At 45.0% G+C, this 20261-nt stretch overlaps 1 protein-coding gene across 1 annotated transcript in view; it reads right to left on the bottom strand.

Moving 5' to 3' along the window:
• The window catches only part of LOC124001787 (ral GTPase-activating protein subunit alpha-1-like), a 77543-nt gene that overhangs the window by 16510 nt on the left and 40772 nt on the right, over positions 1 to 20261 (bottom strand). The window contains 13 exon segments of the mRNA XM_046308862.1: positions 1085 to 1212; positions 1926 to 2084; positions 6276 to 6431; positions 6753 to 6876; positions 6998 to 7069; positions 10323 to 11319; positions 12641 to 12824; positions 14915 to 15049; positions 15237 to 15305; positions 15414 to 15443; positions 15445 to 15525; positions 17628 to 17736; positions 20042 to 20100. Of these exon segments, the coding sequence (XP_046164818.1) occupies positions 1085 to 1212; positions 1926 to 2084; positions 6276 to 6431; positions 6753 to 6876; positions 6998 to 7069; positions 10323 to 11319; positions 12641 to 12824; positions 14915 to 15049; positions 15237 to 15305; positions 15414 to 15443; positions 15445 to 15525; positions 17628 to 17736; positions 20042 to 20100 (2303 nt within the window).

Here is a 20261-nt window from a genome sequence, read left to right as displayed (position 1 = left end):
ATGGGGAAGAAAGTATAGGTGAAATTACACATTCACTTCAGTACCTAGAAGCAAACTGGACTGGAGGGCCAAGTGGTACTTGGTTATAGATTTGAGTTTATTTCTACATGGCATAGAAACTGCTGGAGGCTTTTCCTATTGAGTCAAGGTATAATATACTGAAGCATTAACGTTCATACTGACATTACATACATTGTTACAGCGATATTATTATTGGACAATATTGAAACTATTTGGCAAAAATATGCTACTATTCAAAAGGATCAACATTAGTGATGGACTGAGTTTAAAAGCCATGTTATTAGTGATGGACTGAGTTTAAAAGCCATGTTATTAGTGATGGACTGAGTTTAAAAGCCATGTTATTAGTGATGGACTGAGTTTAAAAGCCATGTTAGCCATTAGTGAGAAGAAAGAGGAGAGGCCACGCGAAAGAAACTGCTACTTAAGCATTTCATTATTGGAAAACATTGAAACAATTGGGCAAAAATTAAGCTACGTAATCACCCCAAAAATGTGCCATTCAAAGGGATCAAGTAAAATTCATGTTTTTAAGAGTAGCCATGATATTGGCGCTGGTGTGAGTCAAAGTAGAGGAGGCAAAATAGACTACCAAACCACTACCAAACCATTTCAAAAGCAAATTGCTCTGAATCATCGTTAGGAGACGATGGGCAATGATCAGAAGCTCCTGCGGTCTATTGGAGAAAAATGCTGTCACCTCTTTGCACCAAGCAGAATGTGAAGCTTTACATGTTGAAAATACAGTGCAGAAGGGGATGAGACATCGATAATTATCGAGCGAGAGAGACGCAGTGCAGTCAGGAGCTGGTCTGTCTGTCAACCTATTTCCATTGCCCGTCGCTACAGCAAGTTGACACACACACAAACACACACACTACTGATTTCCCTTGCTAGTGAAAAATGACAAGCTCAACAAACACGTTAACGTGACAGCACTAGCCACAGGCGAGGATAGGCGTAACAGATCACGCAGTGTATTGTGGTTTTATCTCCCCCCTACAGGCAGTGTGCTGGATGGCTGGGGTAGGCAGAGTCAGGGTAGAGAGATGGAGAAGGATACAAGTTCTGGTAGAGGGGGATGAGGGATTTTAGAGCCCTGCTGGCATTGAGGGCTGTAGCCCGGACCATGGTGGGAAGGATCTTCTCATCCACTATGGCTCCATCAAACAGCGGCCCGAAAAATGGGACCTAGAGGGGGGATGGGATAGAGTGAGAAAGAGGGACGAAGAGAGGGCAAGAGAAAACAACTATGGAAGTTACCATTGATTAGATAAAGCCAAAACGATATAAGAAACTTTATAAACCAATAACAGTAAATAGTGGTCTTCATCTATCAGATCCCAGGGAATGCAATGTTAATTTGATAAAATAACATAAAAGCACTTTATGGCTGATTTCGTTTCAGTGCCAGAATTGACTTTCATGAAAGCCAGACCTCTTTTTTTGTCCTTATCTGGCCATCTTTCCACATTTCCCCAGACTCTGAAGGGACAGACCCATCTTCTAGCCATATCCATACCACAATTTAATTCTAAGAATCCTGTTGACCCGATTAGTCCGGACATAACTGAGCAGGAAGCAGGAGTGCCGCGAGACATGTTAATTTGGTTTAAATGTATATATATATAAAATCGAACAGGAATAGCTGTCCATTGTCATTTTTCAGACCAAAGACATTTGTATTTTTTTGCTTTTAACCCAACCCCCCATGAGAAACACAGAGAGAGGTTTGGAAGCCAGGGTCAGTCAAGATGCAGCGCCCCTGGAGCAATTTAACAGTTAATTAAGTGCCTTGCTCAAGGGCAATGACAGGAAATGGAATCTAGGATACCTTAATGTTAATGTGATGAAGAAAACATCTACAGACATGGGAGTTTCGGGTGGGACAGATCTGAACCCACCTCTGGCTTCTTGAGGATATGGATGCTGTACATGTGGTTCTTCATGGGGTAGATGATGATGAGGACGTCTCCAAACTCCGTGGGGATGATGCCTCTCCTGTAGTCTCGGGAGTGCTCCGACCACACGATGTGCACCTCGTCATTCCCAAGATGGCGTAGCTAAGAGGACATAGGTGAGAGAAGGAGAGGGGAAGAGGAGAGAGCAACAAGGTGAGTGTCCCCGTCTAGTCAATGTCAACGTTTTCAAAAATAGTGTTCAAGTTCATGTAATTCATGCACATGGCAGAGGACGATTGGATGCAGTCACACTTTAAGTGAGAGCCTGGAGCTTGGCATCCCCGATGAATGTCAAATCTTAGGCCGTCTTTGTCTGATACTCATTCTCTCAGGGCTCCCTATTCAAAAAGCATCTCAGAGTAGGAGTGCTGATCTAGGATCAGTTTCCGCCCCCTGTTCATATAATATTTTTCATTGTGTTCTAAAAAGCAACTCTGAATACAGTGTCTAAGGCTCCTTCATTCATCCAGGATCTTCTAACATATTGTGTCCTGTGTGGGGCAGGCAGAGAGGTCGCTGGATGCCTAAGACTCATCTATCATTAACCTTGAAGAGTGACAGGAGCCGCCCCCCGCCACTTTAGACCACTCCATCTTCTCACATTCACTCAATCTTTCCAACGTTTTCTCCATCTTACCGTTCACTCAATCACTAAGGGCCACAGTGTGTTCACTAGGTACAAAAACGGCCAAAAACAAGAGGGACTACATGGACTTATCTAATTGTTTGTTGTTGTGTGCCCTAATGAACATGACCCTGGCCTGTATAGCACCTTGTTCTCATCCTCTGCTCTCAATAAATAGGAAACTCTTTTTCCTCCCAGCAATTCATAAAATGTAATCCTCATCCATTGCAGATCGCTGTTAGCTGCTGCATGAAACATCTCCCTCTTCACATATCACATCAGCAGTCCTCATTCATAAATCTTAAGACCCAGAGGGTGTGGATGTATTCTCAGCCTTCAACCTTTGATATGCCTGTCAATGTCTGTGGGGAGATGGGGGAACGGTACTAGTCAAACAACAAACAAATAAATATGCGGGGCTGGAGTGTGTGTGTGTGAGAGACTGACTGTGTGTGTGTGTGTGTGTGTGAGCGCCTGCTGGCCGCTCTCTTGCTGGCTGAGCTGACACGCTTTAGTGTCTGGTTAACATGGTTTAGTGTCTAGCTGCAGATTGCTCTGTTGGATACCATCTCCTCCAGCCTCTCCAAATCCAATCAGTTGCTGAGGAGTCATGATATGAGTTTAACCAGGGGGACAGCAACGGCCAGATCTAATTTGGCTACATTATGGCCATGTGCAGCGTGGACCGCCGGGTGAAGGAGGAGCAGGAGCGAGAGCTTCGCTCCAGGCCCCTCACTATGACAGACATGTTATGGGTCCAAAATGGCACCCTATTCCCTATATAGTGTACTACTGGGCTCTGGTCGAAAGTAGTGCACTACATAGGAAATGGGTCGCAATTTGGGACAAACAGGGGGTTTGGGGGGGCTCACCACCCAAACATACACTACATGACCAAAAGTATGTGGACACCTGCTCATCGAATACCTCATTCCAAATGATGTGCATTAATAGGGAGTTGGTCCCCCCTTTTCTGACATAACAGCTTCCACTCTGCTGGGAAGGCTTTCCACTAGATGTTGGAACATTGCTGCAGGGATTTACTTCCATTCAGCCACAAGAGTATTAGTGAAGTCAGGCACTGATGTTGGGCAACTAGGCCTGGTTCGAGGTCGGCGTTCCAATTAATCTCAAAGGTGTTTGATGGGGTTGAGGTCTGGGCTCTGTGCAGGCCAGTCAAGTTCTTCCACAACGATCTCGACAAACCATTTCTGTATGGACATCGCTTTGTGCACTGGGGCATTGTCATGCTGAAACAGGAAGGTTTCCCCAAACAGTTGCACAGAATCGTCTAGAATGCTGTAGCATCATTGTATGCTGTAGCGTTAAAATGTCCCTTCACTGGAACTAAGGGGCCTAGCCCGAACCATTAAAAACAACCACAAACCATTATTCCTCTTCCACCAAACTTTACAGTTGACACTATGCATTGGGGTAGGTAGCATACTCCTGGCATCCCAATAACCCAGATTCGTTCATCGCACTGCCAGATGAAGAGTGATTCATCACTTCAGAGATCGTTTGTCACTGCTCCAGAGCCCAATGACGGCGACCTTTTTACACCATTCCAGCCGATGCTTGGCATTGCGCATGGTGATCTTAGGCTTGTGTGTGGCTGCTTGGCCACGGAAGCCAATTTCATGAAGCTCCCGACAAACAGTTATTGTGCTGACGTTGCTTCCAGAGGCAGTTTGGAACTCTGTAGTGAGTGTTGCAACAGAGGACAGACGATTTTGACGTGTAACATTCTGTGAGCTTGTGTGGCCTACCATTTCATGGTTGTGCCGTTGTTGCTCCTAGGCGTTATCACTTCACAATAAAAGCACATACAGTTGAAAGGGCAGCTCTAGCAGGGCAGACATTTGACGAACTAACTTGTGGGAAAGGTGGCATCGTATGACGGTGCCACGTTGAAAGTCACTGAGCTCTTCAGTAAGGCCATTCTACTGCCAATGTTTGTCAATGGAGATTGCATGGCGGTGTGCTCGATTTGTCTGAAATAGACAAATCTACTAATTTGAAAGGGTGTCACATACTTCTGGCCATGTAGTGTATAAACCTTGCTTTGCTCCCATACATACCCACCTAAATTGCAGCAACGAATTATGAGTACAGCGGTGAGGACTGGTGCAGTACATGAAGACAGACAGGCGTTTTGGGGGCTGGAGGATGGAATGAGCGATTTGAGCAATGAAATGGGAGGCTCTTATGTGAGATACGGTGGTTAGAATTTTCCTTCATTTTAGGGTCATATCTTAAGAAGTCATCTGACGGACTGGATGCATGTTAGTTCACATTATCAGCAGTGTGAGTGAGGAACCAGACAGTGCTCACAGGAAGCAAGCAATCAGTGGTGTTTCAGGTCGTTATTCAACCCCTCAAATCAGACCGTGATAAAAGACACTCCTCTCTCTAAACCGCTCATCTAAGCTGCTGCAGAACAAAGGGAAGAAAATGTAAAAACTCACAGCTAACGATCCATCTGCTTATTACAGGTCATTATACACCACAATGTTCCTCTGGTACAATCCCAATCCTCTCATCTACTATACTCAATATGAAAACACTGCAGCTATGCGTGTGTATTATTGGCCATCACTGTAAACCAATTAGAACGCCCCCCCCATGAACGTCTTTCTCAGGTCAAACCAAGTTCCTCCCAAAACAAACACACCCCATTTCATTATTCCCCTCCTGTCGGTCTGCGTTCATTAATGAGTCTAGCAGCACCTTAGTGTCTGGCCAGGGCTGTGTGTGTAATGCCAGTGTTGTAATGTCAGTGTTGAAGACGAATGCTAGGGGAAGTGAGGGGACAGCTCTAAGAGATACTTCATTGTTCATCCTGCATCGCCGCGGACATCTATGGCTACAGGCTGCATCATGAGCCAGCCTCACAGACAAACTCATTACAGCCCAAGCCCTCTGCGCTCTTATTCCATTTCTGCCTGCTGAAAAATAATACCAATGCAGATGGACTTTCGTAGAAGAGGACAAAAACAACGGAGAGAGGTGAAGTCTGAGGTAAAAGTGACGGAGGGGGAAAGAGAGAGAAACGCTGCCGTGTTCCAACGGGAAGGAGAAAAGATAAATAATTAGGTGAGTGAGGTAAAGGGATAGGAGGCTAGACGGAAGGAGAAAGGGCTTCATGAGGACATGAGAGAGAGGGGGATTTCGGTGAGAATATTGTTTCTCCCCCATTTCCTCCTGTTGCTGGAAGGACATTTCATTTCCTCTACTCTTCTGTAGCAAAACATGGCATGTTTCTCTGTGGAGCTCAAGTTCACACAGAAACAGCTCTCTGCAGGTAGAAATGTGAGCCACCTGAGAGAGCTGGTCATATAATGGTTAGTAGCGGACTACGAACAGCGTTGTCTGAGACTGTCTTTTGTTCCGCATTGTAGGAGTCGGGTGGTACAGACAAGCACTACAGAGTGACGTCTGTGTAAGAGACACAGAGCAGACATTGGGTCTCTCTCTCTGTAGGGGATCAGTGGTCATCTAAGGTGGCAACACAAAATAACCTACAGCCTGCTGACTGGGTGAAAAGGGAGTGAGCGGTACAGACAGATTGTGTGCATCTCAATAAGAGAACATAACAGGGTTGCAGTCGGACATGACTTTTTCCCACAAAGACGTCAACTGGTATTTTCTGGAACATCATAACAGACCTTTTTGGTGAGTGAGTCGTCAGAGTCGGGAGGCATGCGTGTGGAGACGTGGAACATGACCTCGACGGTAGAGGTGGCGAAGTAAGGCGTGGTCAGACCCGTGCTCTTGTTCCTCTGAAGACCTCCCATGAAGCCACAGTGACTGGTCAGATTCACCTGTTACACACACACACACACACACACACACACACACACACACACACACACACACACACACACACACACACACACACACACACACACACACACACACACACACACACACACACACACATATATTACATTTACATTTACATTTAAGTCATTTAGCAGACGCACTTATCCAGAGCGACCCTAACGAACCACGTCAAAGTCCCTCCAAGAGGCAGAAAACAATACAACGTAATATTAATATAACTCACTATTAAATGATACATATAAGGCTTATATAAAGTGATGCTGAAAGGTTGTAGTGCAGAGAGCAGGGGTTTGTCTCACCTCCCAGCCCAGCCCAGAGACAAAGTCCTCGTAGGCCTGACTACCACTGGTGTTAGACAGGATAGAGTGCTTGTCCTCTTGCCCCTCCGCCACGTAAAACACGGCTATCTTGTGAGTCTCTCGACTAGAGGAAAAGAGGGGCATTGGAAGAAAAGACGAACAAGAGAAAGATAAGCACATATTTTTGTTGTTCCCTAAAAATAAAACAGTCACTTTTTCAGTCTGAAAGAGAAACAGTAACTTACCACTGCCTGGAGTCGAGGTTCTTCAGCTCTCTAAGCAGTTTCTCATTCTTCTTCAGGAGATGGAAGTTGCTCCTATGACCGAAAACAAGTGTATATGCCATTGGCATAAATAATTGTGGCATAGATTCTACATAGCCTACAGATTACATTTACAACACCGTGAGGTCTTGGTATAGATTCTAAAGATTTATCAAGCTTGACTGCAACAACAACACGGAGTATGGACAAAGTATCTATTCTAGTCTATTCTACAACAACAAGGCCCTGCACCCTCACTCCCTACAGGCAGCCAGTGATCAGGTGATTAGGGCTGTAGTCCACATACATTCACTAAGTAGCCCCAGACCTCTCCCTCCAGACTCTCTCTCCAACATTAACAGGCCCACACTCCTAAATGGCCACCACTTTGTTTTAGTCACAGTATTTCCTGGAAAATCAGACCAATCGAGTCAAACCACAGCCAAACAAGACGCATGCAGTGGTGGCAGTAACTCTGAGAACCCCCCCCCCCCAAAAAAAAATCATCATTCAAATTATTTTAGCTAAAAACACAACTACTCTGCTACTTTATAGCAAGCAACGCACAGATGATCCTGAGAAATCAATAAGCTTAGATCTTGGTTACCAGCGTCACAACATGAGACATGGAGTTTTTAAGATTGTGCATTATGTTCTCCCATCTGGAGCTTGAACATTAGCAGTTTAGTGTAGGCGAGAGGTCCTCAAGTGGGGGGTGTAAAAGCCACGACTACTTTCATGAAAGGACTTTGTTTCGTGGTGTTTTTCCTCCTCCCACCCTTTCACCATTTGAGCATGGGCCTCTTTATTAGCTTGTTACAACGTAATGGTCTTCATTTTCTCCATTGAAAGTGAGCCATTTCAGAGGCGGCAAGCGGGAACAGCATGAAAGGCCGTTCTTGCAGGCACTGTGTAATCTCGCTACCCCCAAGAGTGAAATGCAATATATTAGTCTAACGAGGAATAAACGGCAGTGTTTCCACTATAGTCAAAATCATTTTCAGGATGGAAAATGCTGTCAGTGTAAACTTTATCTGGTTTTAGTAGTTTAAGTATGTAGAAAAGATAAAAGGGAGCAATATATTTTTGATAAGATCATCTTTGAAAACTAACAAATCACCAATAAAAACTAGACAGAGTCTAAAGGCGCTAACAGACAGCGGCAACTAGAAAGGCTGGCCCATTCATTTTCAATGAAGCCTAGACCGGAGCAAAATTCTACCCAGGCGGAGCAGTCAGTGGTGCTCGTGCCCGTGGAAGCAAAGCAGGCGAAGGGGAGAAAATAGGATTCTGCTCTATTTTTGAAGCAGTGCTGTCGTTGTTGACCAATCACAGTAGAAAACGTTGCCTGCGTGGTGATACGCATGTCCAACAGCAGCACCAGCTCACTTACCCACTCTAGCTATAGCTAACACTATCAGTTTACAGAGTCACGTTTGAACAAAAATAATTGTTTTCTAATCCATTTGGGATGAATAATTTATATTACATGTAAATACGTTTTCATGCATTCTTATACCGATGATTTATTCGCACGTTGATAATGTTTGTTTATTTTGTTGCTATGGTCACCGGTGGCTGTCGCCCTTGTGTGAAGGCACTAGCAGCTTTGACGAGAGGGACAAGTGGTGTACTACGCAGGATACTCTAGGTGATATTCCGCTGGCTGTCTGAAAATGGTAAAAAATTATGATGATTATTTTTAAATAATGCTTGAACCACTCATTTTTCAGGAAATTAGCTTTAAAACAGCAAATAATAAAATAGCTGCAGCCAAGAGGGACTTTAAAAACTTTAGTTAAGACCCCGCAATTGGCCACGCCCACTACCGTCCCTACGCTAACCTTTTTTATTTGACCTATATTTAAGAACAAATTCGTATTTACAATGACAGCCTTGGAACAGTGGGTTAACTGCCTTGTTCGGGGGCAGAAAGACAGATTTTTACCTTGTCAGCACAAGGATTCGATCTTGCAACCTTTCGGTTACTCGTTCAATGCTCTAACCACTAGGCAACCTGCCGCCCCAACATTGCCACAGCGGCTGAAAACAACCCAAGGGGAAATACTGAATGTGGTATGAATGCCAGGAGAAGGAAAGTGATGCATTTTTTTCTCCATTTAAAATCATGACTTAATCAAATATTTTTTTAAAGGAGAGAGAGGCAGGGTTTTTAAAGGTCTCTGTCCTTTTATTCTCCCTTAGTATGATGGGAGTACGCTAATAAATGTATGTTCTCTTGCCTGTCCCTCCATTCAACTCATAAGATAAGAGATCTTTCATATAACCCCCCCTCCCCCATTCAAAACACAAACCTGTTAAAGATATATTTTCAGACGAGTAATGAAGGGGAGAAATGAATGGAAGGGGCTATTTTTATGTCGAGCACCGCTCCTGGATAGATGGATGGAGAAAACATGTGTTCACTGATAAACACGGCCATTAGGGCTCGATGTGATGCGCGGTTTCCATTTAGCCCAATTAGTTCTCATCAATAAAGACCCAGCATCCATCTCTCATAATACAATGAGATAATACTTCAAAGACATCAATGCAATGGGAAAAGCCATCAGAAATAGCTGCTTCGGAAATGAATCTAAGTAAAGTAATTTAAGTGAAGTGTTGTGAAAATGAGGTGGATGAGATTATAGAGAGAGAAACAGAGAGACAGACAAACGGACACAGAGAGAGAGAGAGAGAGAGAGAGAGAGAGAGAGAGAGAGAGAGAGAGAGAGAGAGAGAGAGAGAGAGAGAGAGAGAGAGAGAGAGAGAGAGAGAGAGAGGGAGATAAACAGAAAGACAAAGTGAGAGAGAGAGAGAGTGAGATAGCTGGACTATCTAGTCTAAGCTGATTATACTAAATCTGACAGGCTGAGAGACAAAAAAGGCTTGTGGTAGCAGTGACACAGAATGCAGTTTCCCACTATCTGAATTTAGCACAGTACCTAGAACAAGCCAAAGCAGACAAGCTAAAGTTAAATCATCACATACCCATCCTCTACCTGAATCTACTGGATTTCTAAAACATTGTCATCAAATGTCACAGTTCTCTAAACTAATACCTACAGAATAAAGCTATTTCATTATAAAAACTTAAATCAACTGTAAACTATGATTTTGGTTGTTCAGTAGGGCACACTGTAGCAAAACTTTTTGAAACGGTTTGAAATGGAAACTGAAAATGGGCTTTTCATTTGGGACAAGGTAGTACAGTACCTCGCTTTCACTCAGTTTCAAAAAGTTCTCTCCTGCATCATGCCCTACTGAACAGAACCCTAGTTTGTGGTGTGGTTGGTCTTTCTTTCACCTCTTCTCCCAGGAGTTCATGCCCAGGATGTTGAGTAGCAGCCTGCAGTAGTAAAAGGCGGACTGGGGCCTGTGGGGCTCCGGCTCCCCCTGCTCCACAGCCCTCATGTTTAGCCCATTCCCCCTGTGCACCGCAAAGTCCCTCTCCTCAGCACACTGCTTCAGGATGGCATTGATCACGTCGTTCTCCTGCTTCTCCGAGACACAGACAGGGGGCGGGGCGGGGATGTTGAGGGGGGCACCGGCACGCTGCAGACACTCGGGGCTGGAGTAGCCCAGGTACTGCAGCATCTCATCTAGAACATCATCTTCTAGTAGGGAGTCCCAGGACGGAACCACCTCCCGACACACACGCTTGGCCTGCGGGGCCATCAGCTCCAAGGCACCTTCCTCCTCCCCCTCTTCTTCCCCCTCCACAGCCTCCCCCTGCTCCTCCTCTCCCAGCTCATCCTCTCCCAGCACCACAACCACCGCTTCTTCTTCTTCTTCCTCCTCCTCCTCCAGTGCAGCCCCCTCTTCTCTCTCTCCAAGCTCCCCTGCTCGGTTCTTCTCCCCATCTGTATTCGTTCTCTCTGTAGGTATTTTACTGTAGAGGTGCAGGGGCTGGTTAGGAGCACCACAGTGAGGCGGGCCGTACAGTACAGCCGAGTCCCACGAGTGTTTGCCGGAGATATCCCTAACAATAACCCTCACACAGGCGCTGGTCGTGGTGAGGCCTGCAGACATCCCACCTCCGGGCACACCGTCCTCAGCCCGGATCTGGAGACAGGACAGGAGGGTGGTACCGTTCAGGACAAAGAACTGTAGGTTGGGCCCGTCGAAGAGCTCTGGGGCCAGGTCAGGGCTCTCGCTGTAGGGGTTGTCCATGTTCTCACAGACATGGCTGGTCAAGGTGGCAGGGCCTCCAGACATGGGGTAGTGGCCAAGGTGGTTGACGAGGTGGGTGATGACTGTCCTGGCTGCGATGGAGATCAGACCATGCTGGATACGGCTCCGCACTACAGGAGAGAGGAAGAATACGGAGATAAAGAGAGGAAGAGCTCCACAATTAGAACAGGGGTATGTATTGGAATCTGTTTGATGTTGACATTTCAAGGCCAGTGTCAATAAACAGAGAAGAGATAGAAAAAGAGAAGTCAGCCAGTCAGTCAGCCAGTCAATAACATGTAGGTATCAGCTCATCCCAGTGGGACCAGGTATTTGTAGTGTCAGAGTTGATCTCCAACAGAGTGTAGAGGGATGAGGGAGAGGACTCTGTCTGTGGAATCTAGCCAATCAAAGCGCATTTAGGGTATGATGAAGAAATCAAGGTCTGTGTAGTAGAGAGCTAGATTCCAGTTAGAACACTAGATACCTCAATGGCGCCAACTGTGTGGCACCATGCAGAGAACAAGCCAATGCCATCACACTCAGTGTGCTAGCAGCCATCCCTTTGCAATAAGCATAATTACAGTCCCACAGAGCTGCACAAACCCTGAGCGAGCCATTACAGGGAAAAAAGAATGTGCTTATCGACAGAACATGATGATAGGTTTCTCTCCAACAAAATCGAAGGTGCCCTTTCAGGTACAGGTCTCTCTTGCATAAGCTATTTTGATCTCAATGGAGGCAAACCTGTGTAAATAAAAAGATAACATCTTCCCTTCCCTCTCTCCATCCAGCCATCCTCGGCCACACCAAAAGAAAAGGAGTGAAATAAACAAATAAATGGATAGATAGAGGACCGGAGAGAAAGACAGTTAGTTGCTAACAACTTTGGAAGGAAAGCAGCATGCCTCACAAAGTGCTCCAATGATTAGTCATTTTCTACTGATGGAAAAAGCTGCAGGTGCCCAGGTACAGAGGCTCCCTGCTGCTCTGAATCTAACACAGGAGTCAGGACACAGAGGAACCTAGCTGCATTCACATCACATTCAGTCCTTAGCACTGCTACCTTTAACAAGCCAGGCCACACCTAGCACTGATATAGTGGTACCCTCCATTAGACACCATGATGAAGAAGGCTACAGACATAACATGGCTAGCCCAGACCTGAGGCAGAGCAGCCACACTGACTGGACTCAGCTCATCCATTTTCCCTCTCCTCATCAGATAGTTGGTATGATTTCAGTGGGGCGACAAAAATGTCAGGATCGGAATAACGGTAATAACATGGTTATAGTTACTCTGTAGTGTGAAGTGCAACCAAGACATTTCTAAAAAGGGGCTTTTGAATATCCACGAGGTTATATGGACTGAAACATGAACGAGTAGGATATGTAGAGATGACAATGTGACTGAGAAAAGGAGAAGTAGCAACAGAACAGGTAGTGTTCTTACCCTCGGTGACCGGCTGTAGTTTGGAGGAGCGTTCTGAGTCTGGGGAGTGGAGGGGCTCTGGTTCCTTCAGACTCTCCAGCAGCAGGAAGGGGTCGTAGTCAGGACTGGTCAGGTCTGACAGGTTCATGGGGAAATACCTGGGGCTGTTGAAGTTCTGGGCCCCGTACACACAGCCATGCAGCACCTGAGAGTAGAGAAGGGAAGAAAGGAAAGATTGGAGAAAGCCCCAAGAAATCAATCAATTAACACTACCGTATTTCACACGACTGTAGTTTTCTATAGAGAGAAAAGAAAGAGAGAAAGTAATTAAATGATCTGCCAATCCCGTCACTGTGCGTTTCCATGGAGACAGAGAGGGTGGTAATGGGAAGAGAGAATGCTGTGATTGAGTGCTGACTACCGAGGACTGACTACTGAGCAGTGAGTGAGCCTGGGTGCACTGAGTGCCAGCTGTGGCATGCATTAGGAAGGAGTCCCCCCAGTCTGTATTAAAGATGTAACGAAGCAGTCCTGAACTGTTCCACCATTAATGACTTCAGAGAAAGACAGACACCCTGCCACAGAAAGCCTCTGCTAATAGCTCCATTACTAAAAAGAAAAGAAAAAACTAAACACAGAAATACTACTATGTGGTTTGTGTTCGACACCCCCACTATATGCTGCTGTCAACGTGAAGCAGAGATCCCTGCTAGCATATGTACAAGTAAAATCGAATACGTCGACATTACAGTTGAAAGTTGAATTACGAAGTTTACATACACTTAGGTTGGAGTCATTAAAACTCGATTTTCAACAACTCCACAAATTTCTTGTTAACACACTATAGTTTTGGGAAGTCGGTTACTTCGTGCATGACAATTGTTCTCAGGCACATTATTTCACTTATAATTCACTGCATCACAATTCCAGTGGGTCAGAAGTTTACATGCAAGTTGACTGTGCCTTTAAACAGCTTGGAAAATTCCAGAAAATTATGTCATGGCGTTAGAAGCTTCTGATTTACATAATTTGAGTCAATTGGAGGTGCCGCTTTGCTTGACATCATGGGAAAATCAAAAGAAAATCAGCCAAGACCTCACAAGTCTGGTTCATCCTTGGCATTTCCAAATGCCTGAAGGTACCACGTTCATCTGTACAAACACTAGTACGCATGTATAAACACCATGGGACCACGCTGTCGTCATACCGCTCAGGAAGGAGATGCGTTCTGTCTCCTAGAGATGAACGTACCTTGGTACGAAAAGTGCCTTATGAAGATGCTGGAGGAAAACCGGTACAAAAGTATCTATATCCACAGGAAAACGAGTCCTATCAACGTAATCTGAAAGGCCACTCAGCAAGGAAGAAGCCACTGCTCCAAAATCGCCATAAAAAAGCCAGACAATGGTTTGCAACTGCACATGTGGACAAAGAGAGAACTTTTTGGAGAAATGTCCTCTGGTCTGATGAAACAAAAATAGAACTGTTTGGCCATAATGACCATCATTATGTTTGGAGGAAAAAAGGGGAGCCTTGCAAGCTGAAAAACACAATCCCAACCGTGAAGCACAGGGGTGGCAGCCTCACGTTGTGGGGGTGTTTTGCTGCAGGAGGGACTGGTGCACTTCACAAAGTAGATGGCGTCATGAGAAAGGAAAATTGTGGATATATTGAAGCAATATTTCAAGACATCAATCAGGAAGCTTGGTCGCAAATGGGTCTTCCAAATTAACAATGACCCCAAGCATACTTCCAAAGTTGAGGCAAAATGGCTTAAGTACAACAAAGTCAAGGTATTGGAGTGGCCATCACAAAAGCCCTGACCTCAATCCTATAGAAAATGTGTGGGCAGAACTGAAAAAGCGTGTGCGAGCAAGGAGGCCTACAAACCTGACTCAGTTACACCAGCTCTGTCAGGAGGAATGGGCCAAAATTCACCCAACTTATTGTGGGAAGCTTGTGGAAGGCTCCAAAACATTTGACCCATGTTAAACAATTTAAAGGCAATGCTACCAAATACTAATTGAGTGTATGTAAACTACTGACCCACTGACGAAATAAATAAAAGCTGAAATAAATCACTCTACTATTATTCTGACATTTCACATCCTTAAAATAAAGTGGTGATCCTAACTGACCTAAGACAGGGAATTTTTATGAGGATAACATGTCAGGAATTGTGGAAAAACTATGTTTAAATGTATTTAAACTGTATATATTGTCTTGAAGTCAATCAATTCACAATGCTACTTCAGAAAGCTCAGATAGAAAGTTACATTTTTGGATTGGGCATACCTTATAGATACAGCTGAGGACAGACTTGTCTGGCTTGTCCTTGTCAGGGCTGAGTGTTTGGACAGGCTGCAGCAGAGTCTTAGGAGGCAGGGCCATCACCCAATCCAGGAGGCACAACAGCAGAGACACCACCAACTAGGGACAGACAGGCCACAACAAATACAGTTTGATTACATCAATAAAGCAGAGAACAAAATACTGGATCATGATAGAAAATGAATTGTGCTTCTGCAAAAAACCATGTCAGGCCAGTACTGTAAACAGAAAACTAACAGTAACGTTGTATTATTAATAGAGTTGTGTATGAGGTGAGGTGACATACCCTCTTGTCCAGTTCATGAGGGGAAGATTCTGTGGTGGGGAGCAGGTGAGTTACGGTCGCTATGAGGATCTGAAACAAGAGTTAAAACAAAATTGAAAGCAAAAAGGATACTCTTGAAAAGCTCCAGGAATAATTTGCATACCTTAACGCATAAATAAAATGGACACGCAAATTTACCTCAACTATTTTCTTTGGAGTGTCTGGGGGGGAATTTCTGAAGGTCATCGACATAGTTTATGAGCAAGTGCAGAATGTCGGAGGCCACCAGCGCAACAGTTTTATTTGGAAACTGAAAAACAAAAAAACAGACAAAAACACACACTGACTACTCTCAGCAGATGTAGAGTAGTGTAGAGCAGGGATGGGCAACTTGTGGTCCGCAGCCCCCCCCCCCCCCCCGCCCCCTTGTAGGTCTGCAGATCAATCTCCCCCCGCCAAAAACACATAAAAAACATAATATAATAATAATAATATATGCCATTTAGCAGACGCTTTTATCCAAAGCGACTTACAGTCATGTGTGCATACATTCTACGTATGGGTGGTCCCGGGGGATCGAACCCACTACCCTGGCGTTACAAGCGCCATGCTCTACCAACTGAGCTACAGTTGGTAGAACCATGTTGGTTCAAGTTAACTTCATTGAAATGAAGTGGGAACAACGTTGATTAAAACATTGTGTTCCCAGTGGGACGTTTGGGTAGAGTCATGTATGCGTGGATGTGCGTGTGAATGCATTAATAAAACAAGTATTTTCACATCTCAACTTACTGTTGAGAATTAGAATAGTAGAATACACCATGTGCCATTTCGAAATGAGGCTGCATCAGCATTTTTGCTTGTTTTGTCAGTAAATGACAGCCACTTAATAAGCCCTTGTCAGCTAACATTTTGTAGATTGTAGTGAAAATGGTTGAATTAGTGAACGGGGGGCAGCCATTGATTTTGTTAGTCACTCACTTAGATATCATATTAAAAACTGCAAACATTTCTCTCCACCCTATTGGCATAATTTCTAGAATTGCATGAAATTAGTTATAAAATTGCTAAATCTTCTTTCCGCTCCATGGCAAAATGGTAGAATTGCAGCAAACTTGCTATAAAACTGCCTCCCTCAACACAACTTGACTTAGGGCCTCCAAAAGTCTAGGACTCTGACTGCATGTGTGGGTATGGATGTGGCTACGCAGACCCACGAGCCACTGCAGCCCCTCATGATGAGTTAATTTTTTTGTGGCCCCCACCCCCCATCAAAGTTGCCCATCCCTGGTGTAGAGCCAAGCTGACAGGAGAAAAACAGCACATTGTGTCAGAGACTGTCTTGATCTGTGATCAGGATTAAGGTGTGGATGAGCCTAATTCTGCTGACTGGAAGAGGCCCAAACACTCATTGAGAGGGAGGGTGGGGGGCTCGACCCTCCTCTCGCTGTGAGAGGTGTAGGCTGAAGGGGCTCTGCTATTCCCTCCTCCTCTCTCTGGCACCATCTTAATTGCTTAAAAATCTCCTCCCTTTCATCTTCACCAATTGGAAAAGACTTGATAGGTGAAAAGGTGACAGGCTTTCACCTGGTCAGATATTTCAGATCAGTGCAATAAAGGAAAGGAGGTGGAGAGGACGGACATTTTAGACAATTGAGCAAGAGCCATTGTGACTGTGTGAGGGGTGTGTGAGGGGCTCAGGGAGACGACCCTCCTCTCCTTCTCATTGTGACCCTGGCTCAGGAAGACTGCAGAGTGCTTCTCCAGACCAGCAGTGCCAATGCCCACACAAAACAATGGGCCGGATCACCAGCCATCCCATTTGATTGGACAACAGTATGGACAGGAGGAGGGAGAGAAGGGGGGCCCGTTTGGCAAGCGCCCTCATTTCAGACGATAGAAATATAATAATTCCTTGAGGTCGGTGGAGCATGCATTCTTCACTGGATTAGCCTTCTGTCTGAGGAGAGTGGAGCGCAGTGGAGAAGCCAAACATGTTGACAGTCGGGCCAGATTTAGCTGGGTTAGAGTTGGGTGGTGTGAGTGTGTGGGGGGGCCCAGACCAGACGGTACTGTCAGTAAGCTTCTTCTGGCTACTCAGTGCAGCCCATCGCTCTCTCTCCAGGCAGGCTAAAACTAAGTGTGCCAGTAAACACCACACAGACCAGGGCAGGCCACAGGGAGACTGCTGCTGCTGTTCTACTTCTAACCAGGGACTGCAACAGAACACTTCCCATGGCAAGGGATGAAGGAAAGGCAACACATTTCAAAATTCAAGTCACTGTGCATGGCAGATGATGCCAAAAGCACCAAGGTTATGGGTTCAATTCCTGCAGCGATCACATCACAGAACTATTAGTCACTTTAGACAAAAGCGTCTGCTAAGTAAAGTGGCATATTATATATAGCTACCTTCAGAGTGACACAGATGACGTTGAGGGCTTCTTTGATCTGAGTGTGTTGGGTGCCGTGGACCAACTCCTCACACAGCCAGATACCCAGACTGCACAGGGCCACACACCTGACGGGGGCAAACACGACACCTATTCATTCATTCATCTTAGCCAATTATAAATTATGTCACATGTTAAAGTTGGTAACCCATAAACCCACATTAACACATACATACAGTGCATTTGGAAAGTATTCAGACCTCTTGACTTTGTCCACATTTTGTTACGTTACAGTCTTATTCTAAAATTGATTAAATCGTTTTTTTCCTCTCAATCTACAGACAATGACATTTTTTTTTGAAATGTTAGCAAAAGGTATAAAAAAAAACTGAAATATCACATTTACATAACTATTCAGACCCTTTACTTGGTACAACTGTATTTGGGAAGTTTCTCCTATTCTTCTCCACAGATCCTCTCAACCTCTGTCAGGTTGGATGGGGAGCTTCGCTGCACAGCTATTTTCAGGTCTCTCCAGAGATGTTCGATCGGGTTCAAGTCCGGGCTCTGGCTGGGCCACTCAAGGACATTCAGAGACTTGTCGCGAAGCCACTCCTGCGCTGTCTTGGCTGTGTGTTTAGGGTCGTTGTCCTGTTGGAAGGTGAACATTCGCCCCAGTCTGAGGTCCTGAGTATTCTGGAACAGGTTTTCATCAAGGATCTCTCTGTACTTTGCTCCGTTCATCTTTCCCTCGATCCTGACTAGTCTCCCAGTCCCTGCCGCTGAAAACTTCCCCAAAGCATGATGCTGCCACCACCATGCTTTACCGTAGGGATGGTGCCAGGTTTCCTCCAGATGTGACGCTTGGCAATCAGGCCAAAGAGTTCAATCTTGGTTTCATCAAACCAAAGAATCTTGTTTCTCATGGTCTGAGAGTCCTTTAGTGCCTTTTGGCAAAGGCCTGATTGGTGGAGTGCTGCAGAGATGGTTGTCGTTCTGGAAGGTTCTTACATCACCAAAGAGGAACTCTGGAGCTCTGTCAAAGTGAACATCAGGTTCTTGGTCACCTCCATGACCAAGGTCCTTCTCCCCCGATTTCTCAGTTTGGCCGTGCGGCAAGCTCCAGAAATTGTATTGGTGGTTCCAAACATTTAAGAATGATGGATGCCACTGTGTTCTTGGGGACCTTCAATACGACAAGAGAAATGTGGTACCCTTCCCCAGATCTGTGCCTCCACACAATCCTGTCTCGAAGCTCTACGGACTATTCCTTGGACCTCATGGATTGGTTTTTGATCTGACATGCAATGTCAACTGTGGGACCTTATGTAGACAGGTGTATGGCTTTCCAAATCACGTCCAACCAATTGAATATATAAGAAGGTGGACTCCTATCAAGTTGTAGAAACATTTCAAGGATGATCAATGGAAACAGGATGCACCTGAGCTCAATTTCGAGTCTCATAGCAAAGGGTCTGAATGCTTATGTAAAAATGGTATCCGTTAATTTTTATTACATTTGCAAAGATTTCTAAAAACCTGTTTTCACAGTCATTATGTGGTATTGTGTGTAGATTGATGAGGAAAAACATTAATTTAATCCATTTTAGAACAAGGCTGTAACGTAACAAAGCGTGGAAAAGGGGAAGGGGTCTGAATACATTCCAAATGCAATGTAAACGCTTAATCAACTGGTAATGTCATTGTCAGTCTGACCTTGTATGAGACGAACAGGGACAATATGCTGTGTAGACTACAGTATAACCAAGGACTGTTTTAAATGTCACCACAGACAAAACAGTGACACCCTCCTCCCCATTCCCTCACGTCCAGCCCCCCAGGTCTCTCAGTATTTAGCTGTCTAACACCGTGGCACGGACACCCAAACTAGCACCTCTTACACAGAGGGGGCCCGGTCCTGCAGAAGACAGAGACTGTCCACCAAATAGAACCCTATTCCATATAAAGTGTCAAATTTCTGACCAGGGCCCATAGGGCTCTGGTCAAAAGTAGTGCACTATATAGAAAATAGGGTTCCATTTGGGACACAGAAGGCAGCAAGGGGAGTACACTACTCCTCACTCCCCCATAAGTCTACAGTCAGTGGATTACTTCAGATGACACTTGGCTTAATCTGTCTGTCTGGCTAGGTTATAGTATGGATGACCAGACAAATCTGACAGCATTGATTATTTCCCCCTCCAAAACCCCAGCTCTCATGGCCTATTGTCTGCCACAACCATTATCACCATTATTATTACATTAATCTACTGGGCAGATGTCTTCCTCAGGTCAGAGAGACAAAGACTCCTTTACTGTCATATGCTAGTAATCTACCTCACAACTGTCTATGTATGTTTTCGTATAATCTATGTCAGTGATGTAAATGTTGATTGTCGTTTAATTCAAGAGCTCGAGACGTGAGAAAAATACCTGGCTGGGGCTGAAGGCTCATCTCTTGCTGAACTCAGGATGTGTTTGATGATGTGTTCCTAAAACAAAGAACAGAGTCAATCAATCGACAGATGAATGTACGAATCAGACGGTTTTATTCCCCGGGCTCCAGCAAAATCTGTAGGTCTGCTGAAAACACAGATGCACACACATACAAAACAGACTCCCTATTGGCTGAATTAACCAGTGCTTTGTCATT

This window comes from Oncorhynchus gorbuscha, linkage group LG17 (assembly GCF_021184085.1).
Source record: "Oncorhynchus gorbuscha isolate QuinsamMale2020 ecotype Even-year linkage group LG17, OgorEven_v1.0, whole genome shotgun sequence".
NCBI lineage: Eukaryota > Metazoa > Chordata > Actinopteri > Salmoniformes > Salmonidae > Oncorhynchus > Oncorhynchus gorbuscha.
The sequence above is the reverse complement of the archived record's forward strand: the minus strand, read 5'-3'. Positions and strand labels throughout refer to the sequence as shown.